The 21367-nt window shown below is 43.6% G+C and overlaps 2 protein-coding genes across 3 annotated transcripts; both read left to right on the forward strand.

Annotated features, from left to right (window-relative positions):
• The first annotated feature begins 514 nt into the window (after window positions 1–514).
• On the forward strand, window positions 515–6589 carry LOC146973847 (leucine-rich repeat-containing protein 27-like). The gene is made up of 11 exons (XM_085799038.1): window positions 515–536; window positions 719–1002; window positions 1150–1280; window positions 1592–1650; window positions 1832–1984; window positions 3425–3626; window positions 4423–4563; window positions 4876–4987; window positions 5554–5654; window positions 6229–6346; window positions 6449–6589. The coding sequence occupies exons 2-11, from the start codon at window positions 781–783 to the stop codon at window positions 6560–6562; spliced, it is 1353 nt and encodes a 450-aa protein (XP_085655164.1). The 5' UTR covers window positions 515–536; window positions 719–780; the 3' UTR covers window positions 6563–6589.
• A 610-nt stretch (window positions 6590–7199) lies between these two features.
• On the forward strand, window positions 7200–20865 carry pwwp2b (PWWP domain containing 2B). Of its 2 annotated transcripts, none has more exons than XM_085800808.1 (3): window positions 7200–7573; window positions 10563–12300; window positions 19737–20865. In XM_085800808.1, the coding sequence occupies exons 1-2, from the start codon at window positions 7434–7436 to the stop codon at window positions 12298–12300; spliced, it is 1878 nt and encodes a 625-aa protein (XP_085656934.1). In that variant the 5' UTR covers window positions 7200–7433; the 3' UTR covers window positions 19737–20865. The 2 variants fall into 2 exon arrangements, with proteins under 2 accessions (XP_085656934.1, XP_085656933.1); XM_085800807.1 differs by having other exon boundaries at window positions 10563–12296; window positions 19737–19962.
• Window positions 20866–21367: the final 502 nt, after the last annotated feature.

A 21367-nucleotide genomic window follows, 5' to 3' on the forward strand; every position in this document is an offset into this window, starting at 1 on the left:
GAGCAGCTTCAGTAGGTGAAGCCAGGATGGCTCAGTGTCTCAGTGGAAACGGTCGTCATCTCATGGTACCTGAAGGCAACTGCTGCCAAATGAAGCTGACAAAGTGTTCCACAGTCTCATTAAAAGATGGATGGGTGGTGCCGAGCCTGTACACGAGCTTCACTTATTGATGCACTCATTCACTGCACATCATTGTAAAGTATGGCATCTCTTTGATGTTGTTCAGTGTAGCTTTTTGTTTACAAAATTCACACCTACAAAGTATTAATGCGATTCATAAATTAAATTTGTAAGATAAAATAAAATATCTATCAAATAAAATACAATAAAATCCGCGGTTGATTATAAATGCAGTCCGCCTTGTTTGCACGTGGACAGTTACCATAGTGTTGAACGCGTTGCTATGGTTACGCCGTCTCACTCGTGAGGCAGTAGCTAAAACCTAGCATGACGTTTTCCTGTTTCATCTTTTCTTTCCTTATGTTTTATGACGTTTCCTTTTAAGGGGACACAGTGTTGTTTTACTGGAACAGCAGGTGAGTTCACACGGTGGTTGGTCAGCAGGTAAAGTGGGGTCAGCAGCAGTAAAACTAGTGTTTGCTAACGTTAGGAGAAGCTAAGCACCAGAGAAGGACTAGCCGAGCATCTGCAGTCCGGGCAAGTTTAAAGCAGCTGTGACGAAAACTCTTTACTCAAACTTTTGTGTTTTCAAACTCAGGGAAGAAAATGTCATTGAAAAAGACTTAACGCCCTCGACCACATCTCTGCATCACTTCTACAATGAGTTCCCCTGAGGAGAGGGAGAAGGAGCAGATCGCAGACCTGCAGCAGAGATACGTCTTTGGCAACAACATTGTTGTTAAACCGCAGACTCCCAGCTTTCTGCCGGAGGATGCAGAGCCACAGGAGCCTGCTGAGCATTATGCAGAGGAGACGCTGTGTCTAAGCAGGACTGGGTTAAAGCATGTTTCAGAGTGTGTTTTGAAAAATAACACACTAAAGGTGAGTTTCAACTTTATTGTGCACTTGTCTACTACACACTGTGTATGTACGGCATACTACCACAGCATCATGCCAACACACTGTTGTAAATTCATTTATTCTCCTGCTTTATCTATTCATTCTAATTGCTCATTTTATCATATTCAGTATTTATATCTTCAAGGCAACCAGCTGTCCAGTGTCCCAGGTTCATTGTTCATCAGGTTGCCCAACCTGCAGTGGCTGGACCTCAGAAATAACCAAATTGTGTCACTCCCTGCTGAGATTGGCTTGCAAAGGTAGGCCACTTACACAACAGCTCTTTGTAGTCAATTGATGGATTACAAACCCCTAGGCCACCAATGAATTACAGTATGTTTATTTGTCACATTTCAGTTCATCATTTTTATTGAGAATGTTTCTATTTCTTTGATCTGTCAAGCAGCATATCCTCTGAAAAATATGTCAGATGAGATTCAGGTTATGAGCATGTTTCCCTCAGATATATCTTGTTCCGTTTTCCCTAGTTCATTTTAGGATGTGGTATGTGTCTTGATCATTGTATCACTCTCACAATCATCTGATGATTGAACTAGTATTTGGTTCATAGGTCTCTGAAAACCTTACTGCTAGAAGGGAACCCTATCTCAGAACTTCCAGAGGAGTTGGGTGAGTTGAGATCAGTCGCCTCTGCCAGTAATTGGTGTCTCTTCTTGTTGAAATAACTAAATGTCTCATCAGTTTCAATGAGCTTCACTGGCAGCAAATTCAGATCCACCTTACCTGTGATGAATAACTAGTATTTACTATTAGAATGTGGTTTTAATTCTGTCATTTGTCTTGTTTTCAGGATATGTGATTACCCTCAAAGGCCTGAATTTGAGATATTGCCCCATCACTTTCCCTCCACAAGACATTGTGCACCAAGGTGTCCAGGGCATCCTCCAGTTCCTGAGGCGTAACCTGGCTGAGCGAGAACTTAGCACAAGGAGGGCCCCTCCAGGTGAATCAAAGGCACCTTAACTTTGAACAAGGTGTTCTGTATGCATGTGCATCCTAGCCATCTGCTTTTTTTTTTTTTTTGTCAAAGATAGGACGGCTGGTCACAAAAATAGCTCCTAGCACTGGTGCGGATTCAGTGGTGTGACTCCTGTTCCCTTGGAGACGGCGTGTGCCATGCAGCTGACTCTTCTTTTTTTTTTCGCACCCTTGTTCCAGCTCTGCAATATTTTTAGCCAGATGAAAGTGATCAATAACCTGTGGGCTTAAAACTGGAGCTCTGTGTCACTTAGCACTGTCTAGAGGTAATCACTGTGAGAAGCCCAAGACAGCCCTCCACAGGAGAGGCTGCTGCTGCACAATGAACACAGCCAAACCCCTCAATCAAACCATTTATCTCCCTGCCCACAATGTTATTAACAAAGATAGGGCTCTGGTCTCCATGGGAGGGAAACTTCCTTCCTTTTAACTGGCTCAGAGTATTTGTGAAGCAGATTTGAATGCACACCACTCATTTACATACTGCATTGTCATCAACCCTTTCCAGCTTAGCTGTGATAACATGGAATATGTTGCCTGTTTGAGACTAATTACAGTAAATGAGAATAATTGTGATACATTCAGCCACTTGGCCATTTGCTTCATTCACTCAAAACGTATTGACCACATATTCTGTTCTGCAGTCTATATACTGTATCCAGTGGGGAAAATGGGGCTGCCTGCAACTAACGATTATTTGTCTATTATGTAAACAGTTAATTGATTAATTGTTTGGTCAATAACATGTTAAAAAATGTTGAAAAATGTCACAGTCACAAACCACAAGATGACGTCCTCAAATGTCTTTTTTTCTCCACAAACCAAAGATATACTCAGTTTATTGTCATAAAGGAGCAAAGAAACAAGAAATATTCACATTTAAGAAGCTGAAATCAGAGAATTTGAACTTTTTTCTTAAAAAACTACTCAAACTGATTATTAGGTTATCATAATAGTTGACGATTAATTTTAATAATCGATTATTGTGTGATTAATCGATTAATTGTTGCGGCTCTAGGGTAAAATAAGTATCTGATCCCCTGCTGGTTTACTTAACTTGATCAAATGTAATTAATTTATAACCTTAATATGATAATCTTATTTCTGGATGTTTTGTTGATATTCTGTCTCTCTCTGTGAAAATAAACATACCATAAAAACTATAAACAGTCCAGTTCTTTGTCAGGGAGCAAACTTACAAAATCAGCAGGGGATCAAATATTTATTTTCCCCACTGTACTGTATGTGTCTAGGGGGGAAAAAAGCTCTACCTGCTGTAATTGGTTGTGTGAAGTTGCCTGTAAAAAGCTTATAAATCAACACAAGACATGTCATGTAGCTGTAGGCTTTAGTGTTGGCTGCCCTGACATCACACTTGTATGTGCTATGGCAGTGTCATTTGTAGAGGCGCCAGTGGTGGAGAAGCTCCAGCTGTCAGAGCTGATGGGGTCCAGTGTGGAGGAGCAGGATGAGTCGGTGGATGAGGACGAGCTGCAGAAGTTCAACGAGCTCAAGCAAAAGATGATCCTGCTGGACAAAGCTGAGCTGGGTTCAGCTACAGAGGGTGACAGAAACCCGAAGTCCTGTCTTCTTCCTATTATCAAAAGGTAAAGAAGGTAGCAATATTAGAGCGAAGGGAATGAGAGATTTTTTTTAAAAAGTGAGAATCTGTAATATAAAACAGTGACATTTTGGGATACGTGTTTATTTGCTTCCTTTGCAAGAGTTTGGGGAGAGGACTGATTCACTCTGCTGTCTATAAAAAGTCACAGCCAGGAGATGTTTGGTTTAGCATAAAGACTGCCTACCAGCACCTCTAAACCTCACACAACTCATTAATTGTGCACATACGCAAGTAACAAAACAATAATTCTACATTTTATTGGGGTTATGTTTCAGACTATTTATTTGCTGGGAAAAGTAAGGAGTGCTCTTCTCATCTCACTCTCTGCAAGGAGGCAAATAAACATATTCCCCAGGTGAAAAACTATTTCTTGAAGAAAGTAAATATTCGGGTATAAGCTGTAGACATTTACTGGGCTCAGAGAGGTCAGAGCAGCTTATTATCTACTCGCCTCTACCATTGTTTTTGTACAATAAATCCAGGCCGTTGGACATAAATCTTTTGGACCTGTTCAGATCAGATCTCTAATGCAGTGGAAGTCTTATCGGCTGTCTAATAGTAAGACAGAGGAGTTGAATTTGTTTTGTTTCAGTGGGTAACTTAAGAGCTGAGTTGTGGTGGAGGGTAAAGGATATGGCACGGTCCCTTGGAAAAGGACACAAAACACTTAAATAATATTCTCCACGGAGGGAACCAAGTGATAAAAATCTCCCCAGGCTATGACTCAGAGTTCAGGAAAGCAATAAAATAAAGTATTTTGTTTCAACGTGTTTGTCAAGGAAAAAGGCAACAACCAAGGCCAGCGAAATACCCGGCGTTCTCCTGTTTGACACTCAACACTGGAAGAAGCCAGAAGAGAGGACACCGGCTGCCATGAAAGAGCTACAGGAGAAACAGACTATTCTTGAGCAGAGGAGAAAGTAAGCAGAAAGATGTTTAGCTCAGTGTGCTCTATTGTTAACATCTTGTTCCCTGCTACACTGAACAATTGAATTACACAGAGCATTTCACATGGAAGACAGAATACTGTTTCATAAATGGGTACACTCTATCTAACTGGCATTTGTTCAAGTGACCAAAAGCATAGGGTCGATATTACGTCTGCTATATAAAGACAGAGGGACAATCGATGTTTACAGACCTTTTTGCAACCATTTAGAAACAACTGCCCAAGAGCCATTGTCCTTAACATAAATCTATTAACCGTGCATTGTTGTCTGGCTCTTTCTCAGAAGCCACGAGGCTCTCCGGAACTGGCGCACACAGGCCAAGATCACACAGGAGAAGAAAATGTCAGTGCACAAGCAAAGGAAGAAAGAGAGACAAAGTAAATCAGAGGTATGTGTGGAATAAATCATCATTTTCCACCTGCTAACTGGTCAACCACAGGGAGGCAGTAGAGCACCACCTCTGTAATACTGCATGGAGGACTGTAGGCATAAGATCAACCCTTCTATGCTTGTGAATGGGTTTTCAGGTAGTGGCATGATAAGAATCTGTGTGAGTTCTCCTTAATCGTGGTGTTTGTGCTGTTAAAGGCAGCCACAGAGCCATCAGAGCCTGTGTAGGAGCATGCTGCATCAGTTGGAACCCAGCAGCAACACATGCCCACACTGTGCATATATGCAGATGAATGCTTTTCAGTCATTTGCTTCTCAGCTACTAAGGAGCTGGAGAGGAGCTCATAATGTTTGCATTCAACCAGCAACATCAAAGTAAACATTCACTGAAAATGTATTTTTTTAAACAACCCACTTGAAGGGGGTTGCTTTGTTGCAAATGCAGCTGTAGGCTGTGTTTGGAGGATGTGTCACAACAGTTGTGTCTTGGTATATTCACACAAGCTGTGCGCTCAGGAACAAGGTGTTGTTGTACATGATAACAAACAATCTTATAATCTGTTACAGGAGGCAGAGGAAGAGGCAGATGTCAAACATGACGTGGAGGAAGCCCATGATACTCTGCATAGGCAGACATCCACCATGTCCATCACAGACTGTGAGGAGACCAGGTACACGTTTTAAAACTCATACTGTTAGCTACCAACCAGAACCACAACCTTCTCAAAACATTCTCAAACCTGAAACAGTTTCAGAATCAGAAGTGATGATGTTTGCTTTAGTTTGTCTTGTCTTTATGTTTTCTCAATGTTCTCATCTTTGAAGGGTAATGGGGGTGCAGTGTATGTTATCTCATCATTTAATTCATGAAAATTGTGCTGAACATATTGATGAACTATCATCCAAACAGAATTTTTCATGGTTTACAATTGAGATGCAATTGTAAGAGAGAGAGCTAGAGACATCTAGTGGACAGAGAGGGGAATACACCCATCATAGATCATCAGCAGTTTCCTTTGTTCTTCTTCAACAACATTATGCCTTTGATAAAACAGATAAACCAGAGAAGACAGCGCTCCTAAAGTCTTTTCTGTTTTCACTGACAGGATAAATCTTAACTTAGGAAAAACTCAAGTCCTAGACTTGTGTTTTTCAACCAGTTGACTGCCTTCCATTAAGGTGGTTATACAAGTGGCCCTACCTAAGCATCCAAATATTTAAGTCTTTTGATTTAAAATTTCCCAGATCCGCCCGTGAGCTAGAGCGGCAGATCCGTGCCCATGTTGAGAAAATGCAGAGACGCAGGTACCTCAGGGGAACGTCCAGCGAGCAGATGGCAGCAGCAGAGCAAGATGTGGAAGAGGTCAAACCTATTCTTCATTATTCACAGCTGATCCATACTGAACCCCTACTAATACTGACCTGATTTTGTTTTTGTTGTTTTGATTCTTATTTTTAATGACAGATGGGGAAGTTACAGAGGCGTCTTCTAGAGCGGAAGAGAAACCCAGGGAGAGATTCTGAAAATTGTTTTACTATCTTCACTGGAGATACCTGGCCCAGTTACCTTTACAAGTGACAGGGATTAAACCTTCCTTCTGCCAGAGTTTTGTGTCATTGTCTCCTTCTGATCAAAAGCTGTATAGATTTAGCCTTTTATGAATGACCACAGTAGTGTTCAAATCTTTAAATAATGGCAGTTGAATGAGTGGATGTTTTGAGTGTTTTACTTTGTTTGTTACGCTTCTTTTAAGGCGGGCGTCTCTTTTATTCCTTTTTTTGTCTGAGGAATTCTGCAAGACTAACATCCATTCATAAAAACTGAGTTCACCTCACACTGTAAATTCATGTAGAAGGATCACTAAGGGGAATGACTGAGGATTGGTAAGACAAAGGTGGGTACAGTGCCAAATTGAAGAAATCAAAGGGAAATGTACTGATCTGCAAGTCTGATTCTCATATGAAACTATTAATAATTGTAGCTATACATCTTTAAGATTATCTAAAACATGTCAAAATTATATTACTTTTGTAGTTTATTTACAACCGTATCGTTCACTACATCAGAGAGAATGCATCCATATGTTATTCCTTTTCCAGTGTAATAATAGCGTACATGTAGAACAAAACGCCATTAGGCGCTCGCTGGGAAAACGGGCATTTCCGACATATAAGTCCTTGGTAATAACCGGCATCAAACAAATCAAAGTGAGACAGGGAAAGGGTAGGCCTTGTCTTGGAGGATTTTTGCTCCTCTAGCACTAGAGAGCGTGATGTCAGCGGTAGCAGTGCTGTTGTAATTGACTTGGTGGGGGTGATGGCGTCATTTTATGCCCTGGTGTAGCCTCCTGCTCTAATAGCGAAGGGGAGACGGATCTTTGGCCGACGCGACCGTGGCTCCCTTGGCCGGGATCGAGTACCGCCGAGCCGGACACTTCACCCCGGGAAACATGGAGGCTGTGGCCGAGGAGCTGCGGGCCGGCTCTCGGGTACCTGTCACTATCGATCAAATAGTTAACGATACACTGGTGGTGACGCTGACCTACCGAGAAAGGAGCTACACGGGGATATTACTTGATTGCAACAAAAAGTGAGTCGCGTTTCTTTTATTTCTTGTGTACATTTATCTCTGAAATTCATTTGCTAAACACTGCTAACGGCTAATCTACCTTTGATGCTAACAAGTCAGAGCTAGCTGCTGAGCTACATGGTAGCTAACTGGGCCTCCCTACAAAAGACTTATAGGTGACAAGGTAGCTATCTGTTAGCCTGGTGGCTAATAGCAAACTGGTGTCATTTTAGCCCATTTTAAGATTATTAAGTGTGTTGTTTCACTGTTGTACAAAACAGTATGTGCAGACAGAGCCAGGTAAAGCCCTGTCTACACAGATTGTGGATGACTCTTTTTGAACAATAGCTAATGTCACTGGGTTCATCTCTAGCTTATTGTTAGCCTAATCAAATACAGAGCAGCTAAAACGTATTCAGAGAAAAAAAGGGACAGGCCTTGGCTGAAGAGCACTCTGCAAATCAGATATATTTTGGTGTGAATACATGCTGATGGCAGAGCATTGTGTGCAAAAACCTGAAGTGATGTTCTAATTGAAATGGTCAGTATTACAGCTGGTATTTTAACAGATGCCTTTGATTGCCAGTCACTTTTAATCCACAGAAACAATAGCACATGACAATAAAGACACATGGGGCATCTGATGAATCACAATTCTAAAGGTTTTACTGAAAACCTCTCTCTGGTGAAAATCCTGTCACCATGCTAGTCTCTGTTGATCAGGGACATGTCCCTTCTTCTTTGAAGAAATCAAACCAGATATAAATGAGAACACCATATGAGAGTGATTATATCACATAACTGTATCATGTCTTTATCTTCCCTTGTTAGTGTGTGTCACATGTGTAAGTCTTGTGTTGCTCTTAGTGTTGTACACCTTAAAAGCCAGTGGCTTTAGTCTATTTATAGTGTAGCAGAATCAGAATCTGACCAGCTTTGCCCCTTAGTGTGCTTAGATGGTTTTTCATGCCAGAGCTCACACTGTCCTGAAAAGACAGTCCTTGGAATAACTAAAATAGGCCCATATTTCAGGCCTTGTCACTAACAAAATTGGACTAATTCTTCCTGTTCAGCTCATGGAAATTCAGTTCCTGTCATTGTCCCCCCCCCTCTCTCTCTCTCTCAGGTTTTTTTTTTTAGGCCTATCACACTGGTAGATCTTTACATCTAGTTACACTGTACACATTATGAAATGGCAACAGTGTGGTGAATCATTGCTAGTCATACGCTGCACCCTTCTGCTGTGCCTAACTGGCACTGTGTGTTCCCTGTCACAGGCTGAACTGTTTGTGCCGTGTCAATCTCTCTGAAGGCCGACATTCAGCTGCTTTAGAGGCACTTAGAGGGAAAAAAAAAAAAAAAGAAGAAGGTGAGAGGGACAAGGATCACCAAGAGAATATTATTTTGGAGGTGGCTGCCAGTTGCTTCTCCTGGGGAGGAAAACAGACTCCTCAAATGTGCACTAATTAATAATCTCACCACACATAATCCCTGAGTAGACGCGGAAGCAAAAACAAACTGAAATCTCCTGGCTCCTACCATACCTCAGAGAGTCCCAAGTGATTCATGGGATTGTTTTTTGTGTGTGTGTGTGTGTTTTTTGGGGGGGGAGTTGTTTCTTTGTCTGCTGTCTCCTGACTAAAGCAGCACAGCCATGTTACTGTTGCCTGCTAGCCTCCTCTCAAAGACTCCTCAGCAGTTGGGCCTTCTTGGGACGCGTTTGCTGATCCCAGAGTATGAAAAAACCCTCATCTAAAAATCACTCAAAGGCGCTGAGTGATACTGTTGCTTCATTTTTGTGGCCTGAAGCAGCAGGATGTCTGGCTGCCTGTGTACTCCCACTCCCAACCCCCACACAAAAAGAATTTTCAGCATACAGGTGACAGGGGAGAGTGGCGTCGGTGTGTCCAGTTAAAGGGATATTTCAACATTTTTAGGCAAATTTGCAAACAGTCATAGCGGTATAGGTTCGTTACCTGTCATTGTCGGCGTAAGCTGTTTTGAGATCTGCGGGGCAGAGATGCGAGCTGCTCAGAGCTACGCTACGGAGGCTCATGGTATTTCCTGCTTTCCCTCATCAAATAAATACACAATCCAACAACTCCAAAACACCCTCATGGACAAGTTGTGACCTGCACATTCACCACGCTATGAGATAATCATGGAACATTACAAGACAGAGTTGTTTTCGAGGTAAATTGCAGAGCTGAAAAGAGACTGCTTGCCAAAAAACGGGGGCAGGATTGGCGGCTATGCATTTACCTCGAAAACAACTCTGTCTCATAACATTCCATGTTACCAGCAGCTCGCATCTCTGCCCCGCAGATCTCAAAACAGCTTGCACTGACAATTAAAGGTAACAAATCTACTGCTATGGCTATAGGGATTATGACAATGGATGAATTTGCCAAAATGTTGAACTATCCCTTTAAATTAAGACAAAGTGGGGCGGTGTTTAGCTCAGTTGGTAGAGCACCCGCCCCATGTGTTGAGGCTATAGTCCTCGCTGCAGGCGGCCCCGGTTCGAGTCCCGCGTCGGACGGCCCTATCCTGCATGTCATTCCCCCCATCTCTGCCTCCCATTTCCTGTCACACTCTCAACTGTCCTATCGAATAAAGGCATGAAAAGCCAAAAAATATATACTTTAAAAAAAAAAAAATTAAGACAAAGTGGTAAGCTGCGTTTCCCTCCCTGTGGCCTGAAGTGGTCCACTTGACGGAAAGACTGGGCTCAGCTCTGAGTGTTCATTTCTCATCTGGCCTAATTGAAACAGTTGGGTGTTTGATTAGTGCTGTCACTCTGGCCTAGTTATCTAACATGTAGAAATACAAGCACAGCATTATAGTGTCATTCTTGTGGAGGAAATTGCTCAACTAACAAAAAAATTCAAGGATTTCTTGTGTTTGTTTTGGCTTGAATGGACTTCACAGAGACCTGCGAACAAAGCAGCATCGGACTGGACAGTTATTAATATACTGTTTTGTGTTCTTTTCTCCCTTTTCATCCTAGGACTGGGCTCTTCTGTCTACCGGAATTCACAGCAAAACCAGGGGACTGTCCATTATCAAAACCAAGTTGTGAAATCCCAGAAGTTCTGAGTGAGGAGCCGGTTTGCAGTTCTCCCAGCCAGGCTTCAGACAAACCAAAGGATGAAAACACTCTCCCTGAAAGCAGCATACCTCCGGCCTGCCCCGTCCCCACACCAGTGCCGGCCGGACAGACTCCTTACCCTCCTTATTTTGAAGGAGCCCCCTTCCCTCAGCCCTTATGGGTGCGCCACAGCTACAGCCAATGGGTACCTCAGCCCCCTCCGCGACCAATCAAAAGGAAGAAGAGACGGACACGAGAGCCCGGCCGCATGACCATGAGCACCATCCGTCTGCGGCCGCGGCAGGTGCTATGTGAAAAATGCAAGAACACACTGAACAGCGACGAAGACAGCAAGGACGGCATGAGCAACAGCAAGGCGTCCAGGAAAGAAAATGCACTACAGAGCGACGACGACGGGGACGACAAGGACGACAAGGACGTCCCCTCCAAGCTGTCGAGAAAAGAGGACGTAGTCGCTTCTAAGGACACTAAAAGGCGGGAAAATGGCACCGGCCTCGACAGCAAGCGACTTAGGAAGGACAAAGGAAGGGGGGAGGCCGACGGGGAGAAGTTCCCCGGAGGCGATGTCATTATCCCCCACAGTCCTGTCATCAAGATCTCATACAGCACTCCACAGGGCAAGGGGGAGGTCATGAAGATCCCCTCGCGAGTCCACGGTTCGGTAAAACCGTTCTGCCCCAAACACCTGGCGCAGAACGGCGTGGGAGAGAACGGCAAAGTTCCCTCCGATCCCACTAAGGAACAAAGGCATATTCTAGATGCCACACGGTCTGGCCTCACTGTGTCCATTCCCAAACTCAAACTAACCAGGCCTTTCACAACGGTGGGTCAGGACTTGCCTTCTCCAAAGATCCGCTTGAGACCCCCTCAGAGGGAGGGGGAGGAGAGCGTGGTGGAGTACGAGGCGGAACTGGTAGAGGGCAGTAGGAGACGCAGCCCCCGAGTCCCCGGGCCCTGCCTCCCCCACTCCGACGACTCGGGGGAGGGCAAGAACTCTCTGGAGTTGTGGTCGGGGAGTTCCGGGGAGGAGGCCGAGCGCGGCCACAGCGACCTCACCCTCCTCATCAATTTCCGTAAGCGCAAAGCGGATTCTTCCAGCCTGTCGGTCTGCAGCAGCGACAGCCTGGACGAGTCCAAGTCCTTCAGCTCGGACGGCACCTCGCCGGAGCTGTGCGACCTGGCGCCGGGCGAAGACCTCTCGGTGACCTCGTCGTCCGTACCGTCGCGGGAGGAGGACTGCAAGACGGTGCCGCCGCTCACGGTGCGGCTGCACACGCGCAGCATGACCAAGTGCGTGACGGAGGAGGGTCACGCCGTGGCGGTGGGCGACATCGTGTGGGGGAAGATCCACGGCTTCCCCTGGTGGCCGGCGCGCGTCCTCAGCATCAGCGGCACCCGCAAGCAGGAGACGGCCAGCTGCGAGGCGCAGTGGCCCCAGGCCAAGGTGGCGTGGTTCGGGTCGCCCACCACCTCCCAGCTGTCCGTCGCCAAACTGTCGCCCTTCAGAGAGCTCTTCAGGTCCCGCTTCAACCGCAAGAAGAAAGGGATGTACCGGAGAGCCATCCTGGAGGCGGCCAAGGCCGTGGGTCACATGAGCCCGGAAATTACATCGCTGCTTTCCCACTGCGACACGTAGGTCAGTCCACAGCATTTACACATGGGTGCATCACGTCTTTGCAGTTTTTTCTTTATTATTGTCATCCTCACAGAATACATTACACAGCTGGTATTGATTTCTTGGTTCACAATTATTGTCAAGAAAAAAAAAGAGGAAAACATAGGTGTTACAGTATTATAATAGGCTTTATGCCGAGCCCCACTACTTCCTGAACCTAAACAGGCTCCTTTACTTCCTGTCTTACATTATTGGACAAACTGATTAATCCTGCCCTCAGTAGTCACAACAATGGTCAGACACACCTGGATTAATCAGTTTGTCCAATAATGTAAGACAGGAAATAAAGGAGCCTGTTTAAGTTCAGGAAGTAGTGGGGCTCGGCATACAGCCTATTGTGTAATGTTAAAAGAAATAAAATCTGCATATATTTGTATATATATAAGAAAAAAACAACACTAACTAAAGACAGACAGAAGGTGGGATAACAAAAAAAAACAATGATGAATCAAAACGGGATGTATGGGCTTGCTTTCACTTGTAGGGAGACCAAACAACAATATTGTCTGAGTTTTGATATGTGTGTATAAGACGTATAAAACCAGGCAATCCTTCAAACCAACAGAGAGATGAACAAAGAAACTAAGTGGGCGGAGACAAGTGATTTAGTTTCTAGGATGTGACTGTGACATTTGTACATAGGAGACCCATTTTGACCATGACTTTGTGAATTTGTCCATTTGTAGGCAAATTGAGAAAGTAATCTTTTCCATTATATATATTTCATTAACAATATCAGTCCATTCTCTATTGTGAGTCAGGATGCAGCCAGTGTCGTGTGATGGTTTTCTTGCCAGCAGAAATCAGATTTGTTGAGATGCCCTGTGAGAAAGTTAATTTCTCCCAGATTAAAAGTTTTAAAATGATATGGTATTTTCATATGAAACATGTTTTCTAATATTTTGTGCATCTCTGAGGGTGCATCACGCCTTTTGATAGTTTGTGCAAATGCATCCCTGGCCACAATGAAGGACTGTCTTCTCCACTCATGTCCCCCAGCCACAGAATCATTGTTACCAGTATGGTTTTATAATGAAGCAGAAATATCTTACTGCACACTGGCTGACTTCACTATTTATTGAGAGCGAACAGTTCGTTCCACTTTCAGCATCAGTGACGCTCTCAATGATGTTTTCCCCCTCAATAAATAGTAAAGTCTGTCAGTGTGCGGTGGTTTTTCCATTTCAGGTTAATGTTATATGTCCCTGCTGCCTACCAGCACCTGGCTCTGTGGGAGGCTGTGCACGTATGTTTTATTGACCTCAACAATATATTACTGGTTCACATTAGGGCTGTCAATCTTCCCCCCAAGTCAGATTCAAATTTCTAATGCTTCTTATGTTAAATATTCGAGTTTTCAATGTTTAGCTCATTATATACTACACCAGCTTATTAACACATCCTGCGTCCACTAACATTTGTAACACACTTAAAGAGATACTTCACCCCAAATCGATAATTCAGCAACTTTCTACTCACCGTCATGCCAAGGAAGGGTTTGGAGAACTTTTGGAGTTATCAAAACGCTTTTGGAGTTCCAGGAGGGGTCCTGGCAACGTTTTTCATGGCGGTGGATAGTAGGATCCACCGCCATTATATGAAAATCCGTTGCCAGCCGGACCCCCCCGAAACTCCAAAAGTGTTTTGATAACTCCAGAAGTTCTCCAAACCCTTCCTTGGCATGACGGTGAGTAGAAATGGTGAATTGTCGATTTTGGGTGAAGTATCCCTTTAAGTTTTACCAACTCTTTTTTTTTTTTTCCCCCGATAATTCAAACTTATAGAAGGATAAGAAAAAGCTCCCGCACACTGTCATCACTTGCATAGATTTCCCGAACCCGACGAAGGTCTCGGGACCGAAACGTTGGTCAGCTCAATAAATCTATGCAAGTGATGACAGTGTGCGGGAGCTTTTTCTTATGTTTCTCAACCATGCAGGTCTACTCCAACGCACCTGTCCGTCCGTGCCGGTGTGCATAAGTTTTAACCTGGTTTTAAACTTAGAGAAGAGAAATGGAAGTATTATAAGTAGTGGTGCAAGTGCAACGGATCACATTTGATCGTGGATCGATCGGGAAAAAAAAAAGAATATGTCCGTGTAGAGTGGGAACACGTAGGCCATCGCTCCAGCCGAATAAACAGGCAATTTAAAAAAAACTCTGCTTGTGAATTTGAAGCTGCAGCTCTACGTCGCGGACAACAACAACAGAATTGTTAGTTTTATCAACATGTTTTCCACCCTGAACCCCACGTCGCAACGCATGACGTTAATTTGCGTAGTTGCAGAAGGCACACGTTTCCTCCTTCAAATGTTCTCATACATAAAATAATCAGAATTCTGTTCAAATATGGAGGTTTGTTCTGACAGCCCTAGTTCAAATGGATAAAGAGCTGTTTGCAGCAAATGAATTCCCCCGGTTCCCCCCCACTCCCTCTCTGTCTCTGGCGTATTAAGCAGTGAAGTGAGGTCCAGTCACAAGGGGTTAATCAAGACGCACATGCATATAAGGTGCAGGTTAATACTAGGTCAGATGGGATAGTTGCTTCTGAGCACAGGTGCACACACAGGCGCAGAGCTGTCACAAAAGGTAGATGCTCCACCACTTTAACAATATGCAAACCACAAAATCCGAAGCGTGTCATTACAGGAGCATTTGCGAAGCTCCATATGTGTTTATTTTCAATGACACGAGCAAAGTAAAGACTTAACTCCAGAAGAAACGCCTCTTTCTGCTGTTGATTGCACAGTTTGCATAAGACCCTGTGATCAAATGAAGACAGATGACAGTTCTAAACAACCAAGAGAAGATTCAGTAGCAGAATAATTGTTCCAACCTGGGAATGCAGTGGGATTCCTGCTGGAGTCATCTCATGTGCCAAATCTGAGAGTAAAACAGACTAAATGTATAGCAAGGAGGAAATATGAAGTGTTGATGAAATATTCATCTGACACTTTGAAATATCAGGCCGAGCCTTCAGACTCACACGCCGTATTTTTCATGAGCTTCATGAAAAATGGAGGGCTTGGGTTAAAAACATGAGGCTGATCAGCTTCAATTATTGATCTGATCTGAGTGAAGTTAACGGGGAGATTCAGACTTTTGAAACTGATGAGTTGGTGTTTTTATGAGAGGATTTAACACTGTGTTACTCTCAAGTTATCTGAGCTACACATATTTTGACTGTGCAGCGGTAAGTGGGGTTTCAACACATCTGATCTTCCACACGCAGCGCACCAACACCATGCTGGGATTTAAGGTGGTTGTTATCTAGTGACTGACAGAATTAGCATCGATTAGCAGCAGATAATATGACCTGTCTCTGTGGTCAGGCCATTGACAGTGGGCGGCTTAAAATAACACAGCTCTTCATGCATGTTCTGTGCACTATACACACTATACACCATGTCACATGGCAATAAAAACTACAGTTGTTTTTATTTGCATTAAGCAATATCAAATTAAAAATGCCTTATCTCATCGGGTTTTCTCTTGATCCATACAAGTTTATGCGACAAATGCTGATAGAAACAGGTCTTTGCCGGATAAATGTGACTTGCGATCATGTTTTATGTCAATTCTGCTACATATTCCCAGCTGTTCAAAGTGTGCGCAGCCCGACCTCGAACAGTCGGTTAAAGATGAAGGATGGACGTCCTTCTATTTTGTGATTTAGTACAAAAATGAATGGAAACACTTTAAAGGGGAATTGCCAGGCTTTTATCTGGACCTTATTTCTAGCATAAAATATGATCATTTACTCACCCAGATAACTTTGGTGTCATTACAAGTCGTTCCGACGAAATTAGATCCAGCCGAGAGCTGCGTATATCCGTATAATGTGAGTCTACAGGGCAGCGGAATGCAGCCTCTATATAACACATTATCTGCCACGAAACTTCATCTGCTCCTTCATTTCACCAATATTTTGTTATGATACGCTAGTGCTATTCCCCTCTGAGTCAGGTAACCCCGGAGGTTGACCTACTAACCTCTGACCTGGATGATGTCATCTCCGACTGTGGTGCGGCGCAGCTTGTTGCTACCGCTAATGCTATGGTTCATTTTTGCGTGTTTCTGACTTGTCAGAACAAAATGAGCAGCTGGACGAAGTTCAGCTTCCACAGGCTTCCTCTCTGCAACCTGGACTCACTAAAGCTCTGGCTAGTTGCGCTAAAAATGGACCTGAATGCCCAAGTGGAATGATTATTATCAGAATGAGCCGTGCAGCGCTCAGAGATGATTTCATCCAGGTCAGAGGTTAGTAGGTCAACCTACAGACCACAGATGTTGATAACAGGTCAGCCCGGACTCAGAGGGGAATAGCACTAGCGTATCATGACAAAATATTGGTAAAATGAACAAGTTTCGATGCAGATAATGTGTTATTTAGAGGCTGCATTGCGCTGCCCTGTAGACTCACATTATACGGATATACGCGGCTCTCGGCTGGATCTAATTTATCGTATTTTATGCTAGAAATATGGTCCAGATTGTAAAAAAAAACGCAATTCCCCTTTAAATTGCAAGAAAACAATTTGATACACCAATATGATCACAAAACAGCACATGACGTTATTAGGCACGGCTTTTTTTTCCATTTAAGGTCTGAGATGGAAATCACATTCACATTAATATGTTTATCAATCAAGTGGATGGACACATGGTTACTGTCTGATTAGCCAATAGCACCGTGAACCCTAAAATATCCCTCAGAATGAACGGGAGGATAAGTCACTGTGTTTTTCAGAGCAGCTTGACATGTCATTCTCCAGAGTCAGTCTGCCACAGTCTTGTTAGAACTGGTTGTGTACAAGTGTAATTGTGAAGGTGTTACTGTCATTACTGATATAAATACCATGTCACCCAGGCAACCCTTAACATCACCTTTGATGACGTTCATATGAAACTCTGAGCTGAGCAGCAACCTGCTATTGAACCACGACTCTACCTTCATACATGGCCACAGCATGAACAGCAGCTGTAATGAAGGCACAGGCTGAGCGCAGATCGCTGTAGAGAGAACAGCCTAGGGTTGGGCGGTATGACGGTATTATACCGTGTGACGGTATAAAATGTCTACCGGTAGAGATTTTGCAATACCGTTTATACCGGAGAAAGAGCAGATGTCTGCGGCATCTCTCTGAGTCACTGTAGTTAGACCGCCTCGACACACGGGGGAGCCGGCACTGCAGCAGACTGCTTGGCGTGGTTGCATGAGCACGACGAAGAAGAAACAACTTTACCGGTTACCGGAGTGCAGAGTGATAACAACCATGGCGGAGGCGGAGAGTGAAAGCAGGAGTGGGAGCATCCATGAGTGGGAGTCACGAGGAAACGGAGGCAGCCCGACCCGCCCAACAAGACGAAAAAGTGAAAAGTGAAAGTAATTCACTCCAGCCGTAATTTTTTTCGATCGATCAGCTGTGTTTGCCGTTTCATGTGTCATAGTTCTGATGGTTAGACAGATGAATTAGACCTCTAACACATCCTAAAGTTTGACTTGTCAGAGTTTTTCAGAAGAGGAGTAAGTCAGGTTATAAGCGATGCTAATTTCTGTTAGCCCGTCTATGGTGTTTTACATTATACGTTAGCATTAAGCTAGCGGGCTTTTTATGCTTAGTTGTGACACTGGCTGTGTGTGTTTTAAACGTTGTTTCAAACTATGTGGGTTTGATTGAACATCTTTGATGCTTAAATATATATTGCTGCTTAACATAGGCTATTGCTTTACTCCTCTTTCTATGTGCCATTTTTACTGTAGGACAGGCTAGGACACTCTTTGTTTATTATGGTCACTTCCGTCCCTCCCACACACCGTTTTTCCGTCAGTTGTTGAAATTTGAGCCCTTTATATACTACCATAGACTGTAAAGGTTACTTAGGAACTCAAAGTAACTTCTTTGATTTTCCCGGTTTGACCTGTTTGAACAGCCATAGACAGCACAGACCGTAGCCATTTTTGTAAAATGGCAAATTTGTGATTCTGTGATTTCTTTTTTTTATATATAATTGCACTAACTGGAGCCAGACTGCTCTGGCATTTTTCCTGTCTTTTTTTATATGTAGAAATCCAAGTTAAAAAATAAAAGAGGAAAATGATCAAATGCGACAGTATGGTTATTTTAAGCCATTAATTGAATTTACAGGGGGAAAAAAACATACCGTGATATATACCGTTACCGTGATGTGAAATTACTCATACCGTGATATAAGATTTTGCTCATACCGCCCAACCCTAGAACAGCCTCAACACAATAACAGGAACTGGAGGTGCTGTTTCATATAGAGACAGATGATACATTAAAGGAAGAGTCTGAATAAATGAGTGCATTATAACAGATGCAGATGCCAGTGCTCGGGGACAAGGGCTCAGTGACTGCTCAGATGAGAAGTGGCCGTATATATCTTTGTGTTGAGATGAGGCTGCTCATATTGTGTCCTGTAGCTTAAATATTTTGACTTTTAAATGTTCACAGCTAAGTTATGGAGGAGCTTGTGGAGACAATGTTAAATACATTGTCTCCACAAGCTCCTCCATACTTTCTATTTGTCTTTTTTATTTAGTGAGCACTTAAAGCCCACTTCAAATGAAGCCATTGAGAATGTCTCCAGACCTCAGCTTTCCAGAACATCTATGGGAGATGGAGGTTGCCCTCTACAAATAGATAGAAGAGTTTGATAGAATAGAATAGAATAGAATAGAATAGAATAGAATAGAATAGAATAGAATAGATGTTTTAGCAAGATGTCGTCCTCCCCTGCACCAGAGCTCTGAGACTCTGCAGTGAAGCTGTTTTGGAGGCTCGAGGTGGAACAGCACCATATTAAGACACCTAATCCTGTTTCTTTCTATTGATTTCTCACTCATTTATATGCTGTGTATGTTTACTTTTTCGATTGTGTCTAAAGTAGGTCAAGTCAAGTCATGCTATGGCTCTGCAGAGTTTTTCCCTGTTCATTAACCCCGTGCAGCCAGGCAGCCGGCCCTCGACACACACTCGGAGCCTACAGTACAGTAGAGATTGTCTGTGAGTCAGTGAGATGAGGCCCAGACAGGCAGCTCTCGAAGCTCCTGTTGACTCTGTTCTGGGCTCAGCAGCCAGAGGAGCCGGCGGTTGTAGTTGAGAATAAACATAGTAAGGGGTTAAGACGAGGCTATATTTGGTACTTTTTCCAAGCGCTCATAAAGGAAGTGTTTTTCTTGCTCTGTCAGCCACACAGAGGTTTTAGTCGGGCTACAAAGTCGCTGATGTTCACTTCGCGGCGCTCCGCTGACAAACCTGCTGTGGTGAAAACAGTCTTTACACAGTCAACAGTTGAGATCCGACCGGCCTCGTTAGCTTGTTGTCTCCACTCTGACTCTGTTCTCACTCCTGTTCTTTCTCTCTTGTGCAGAAGCTGAGGACTGAAGAGAGGTCTTCAAGGTCTGCCTGAATTCTCAGACTCTGTCATCAAGACCCAGGAGGGAGGGAATACGTGCGGTTGCCACGGCTACTATTTATAATGCCGTTTTTTTTTTTTCTTTTTTTTTTTTTGGTTTTTGTTTTGTTTTTTGTTTTCCTCCTCCTCCTCCTCCTCCTCTCCCCTTTTTTTCTTTTTCACAAGGCTGGTGGAAAATGGCCGCCAAGGTGGAGTGTTGTTGAGACTGGATAAGGGAGCAAATAAAGGGCCGGGCATCTCATGGTCCCCCCCCCCCCCATGAACCAAACTATTCCTCTCTTTGTTTTCCCCTAGATGTAAAACATATTTCAATAGAGCTAAATAACGACACTACAAGGATCCGAATGTATTAATGATCTCTAATGGTTTATTATGACCCATGAAGTACACCAGTCCACTACAGAGCCCCCTCACCCAGTCTGCTACTGTCATCATCATCTTTATCATCATCATCATCATCATCACGGCCCTCACCGCCAATGTGTTTACTATGAGGTCCAGCTCATCCAGCCAGAGGAAGCCAGTGGCGTCTTGCGATACCCCCTCCCCTCACCCCACCCTCCTCCTCTTCAGCCACCAGACATTTTTCCCATGATTTGAAAAGTCTTACCCTGAATCGTCGGACCTCTGAAAATGTGAATGGCTCCATCCAGAAACAGTAGTGAACTGTTCCAGCTCTTCTAGTGATCTCAGTGTTCCATCCTCGTAGCCTTTTTTTGCGACATTAGTTGGGTTTGTGGATGTATTTATACTGAACTCTTTATTCCTCTCCAGAATCATGATGTTGGTTGTGTTTCTCTTACATTTCATCTTTTATTTTTATTTTTTTTTAACTTAAGGAGTGTCACATCGGCATACTTACCCCTCCAACTTTATTTCATCTTTTTTATTTTCCTGAGAACCATTTTCACATCACTTCAATTATTTAAAGCGTCATGTTAAAGAAAAAAAAAAGCACTTTATCTGTACCTTGGTGGCCTGCTGTAAGCTCACTATCTGAAACACTATTGCGAGATACAGCCCTGATAGGCAGCAGGGGAGTTCAGAAGTCTTTGTGGTTGACTATCCATGGCCTTTGAGATACGAGATTTTTTTTTTTTTTTTTTTTTTTTTTGTGTCATTATTTTTTATTTTATTGTACGATTTCTGAGGACAGCAGACACAGATGGTTGTGTACACTGTATTCTCGCATTGGACTTGGGTGTGTTCCTCTCTCAGCTTAATCACCACACACATACAGTACACACACAAACACACTAGAAATCCATTTTTTAAAACTTTTCCACTGGAGAAACATGGGTGAACAAACGTGTCAACGCCCCCCTATGCATTATCAGTTAAAGCTTTATGAGTGACTTTGGGAGAAAAACAAATAACACGCTGTAAGAATACTGTGAATTCAACTGCTGAGTGTGCTGAGGAAAAGCTCTCTACTAGTTGGAGCCTGCAGTTATATTGAGTCATCCAGCAAAAGCAGACTGCAACGCTGACCTTTAGTGACCTTTGTGTTGAAAGCAGCATTGTTGGAATAGGGGGAGGGAGGCAGGGAAGGCAAGAGACCACGGCTGTCAAGCGGAGCCCCGTCT

The sequence above is a fragment of the Trachurus japonicus genome, chromosome 15, assembly GCF_045865225.1.
Source record: "Trachurus japonicus isolate A0001 chromosome 15, Traja_1.0".
In the NCBI taxonomy this organism is placed as follows: Eukaryota; Metazoa; Chordata; class Actinopteri; order Carangiformes; family Carangidae; genus Trachurus; species Trachurus japonicus.

Excerpts from the sequence above, each read along its gene's own strand:
- LOC146973847 (XM_085799038.1), top strand. The coding sequence starts at position 781 with ATGAGTTCCCCTGAGGAGAGGGAGAAGGAGCAGATCGCAGACCTGCAG. Across the intron at positions 4,564-4,875 it reads ATTCTTGAGCAGAGGAGAAA|AAGCCACGAGGCTCTCCGGA; the intron begins GTAAGCAGAAAG and ends GCTCTTTCTCAG. Across the intron at positions 4,988-5,553 it reads AAAGTAAATCAGAGGTATGT|GCAGAGGAAGAGGCAGATGT; the intron begins GTGGAATAAATC and ends CTGTTACAGGAG.
- pwwp2b (XM_085800807.1), top strand. The coding sequence starts at position 7,434 with ATGGAGGCTGTGGCCGAGGAGCTGCGGGCCGGCTCTCGGGTACCTGTC. Across the intron at positions 7,574-10,562 it reads TTACTTGATTGCAACAAAAA|GACTGGGCTCTTCTGTCTAC; the intron begins GTGAGTCGCGTT and ends TTTTCATCCTAG.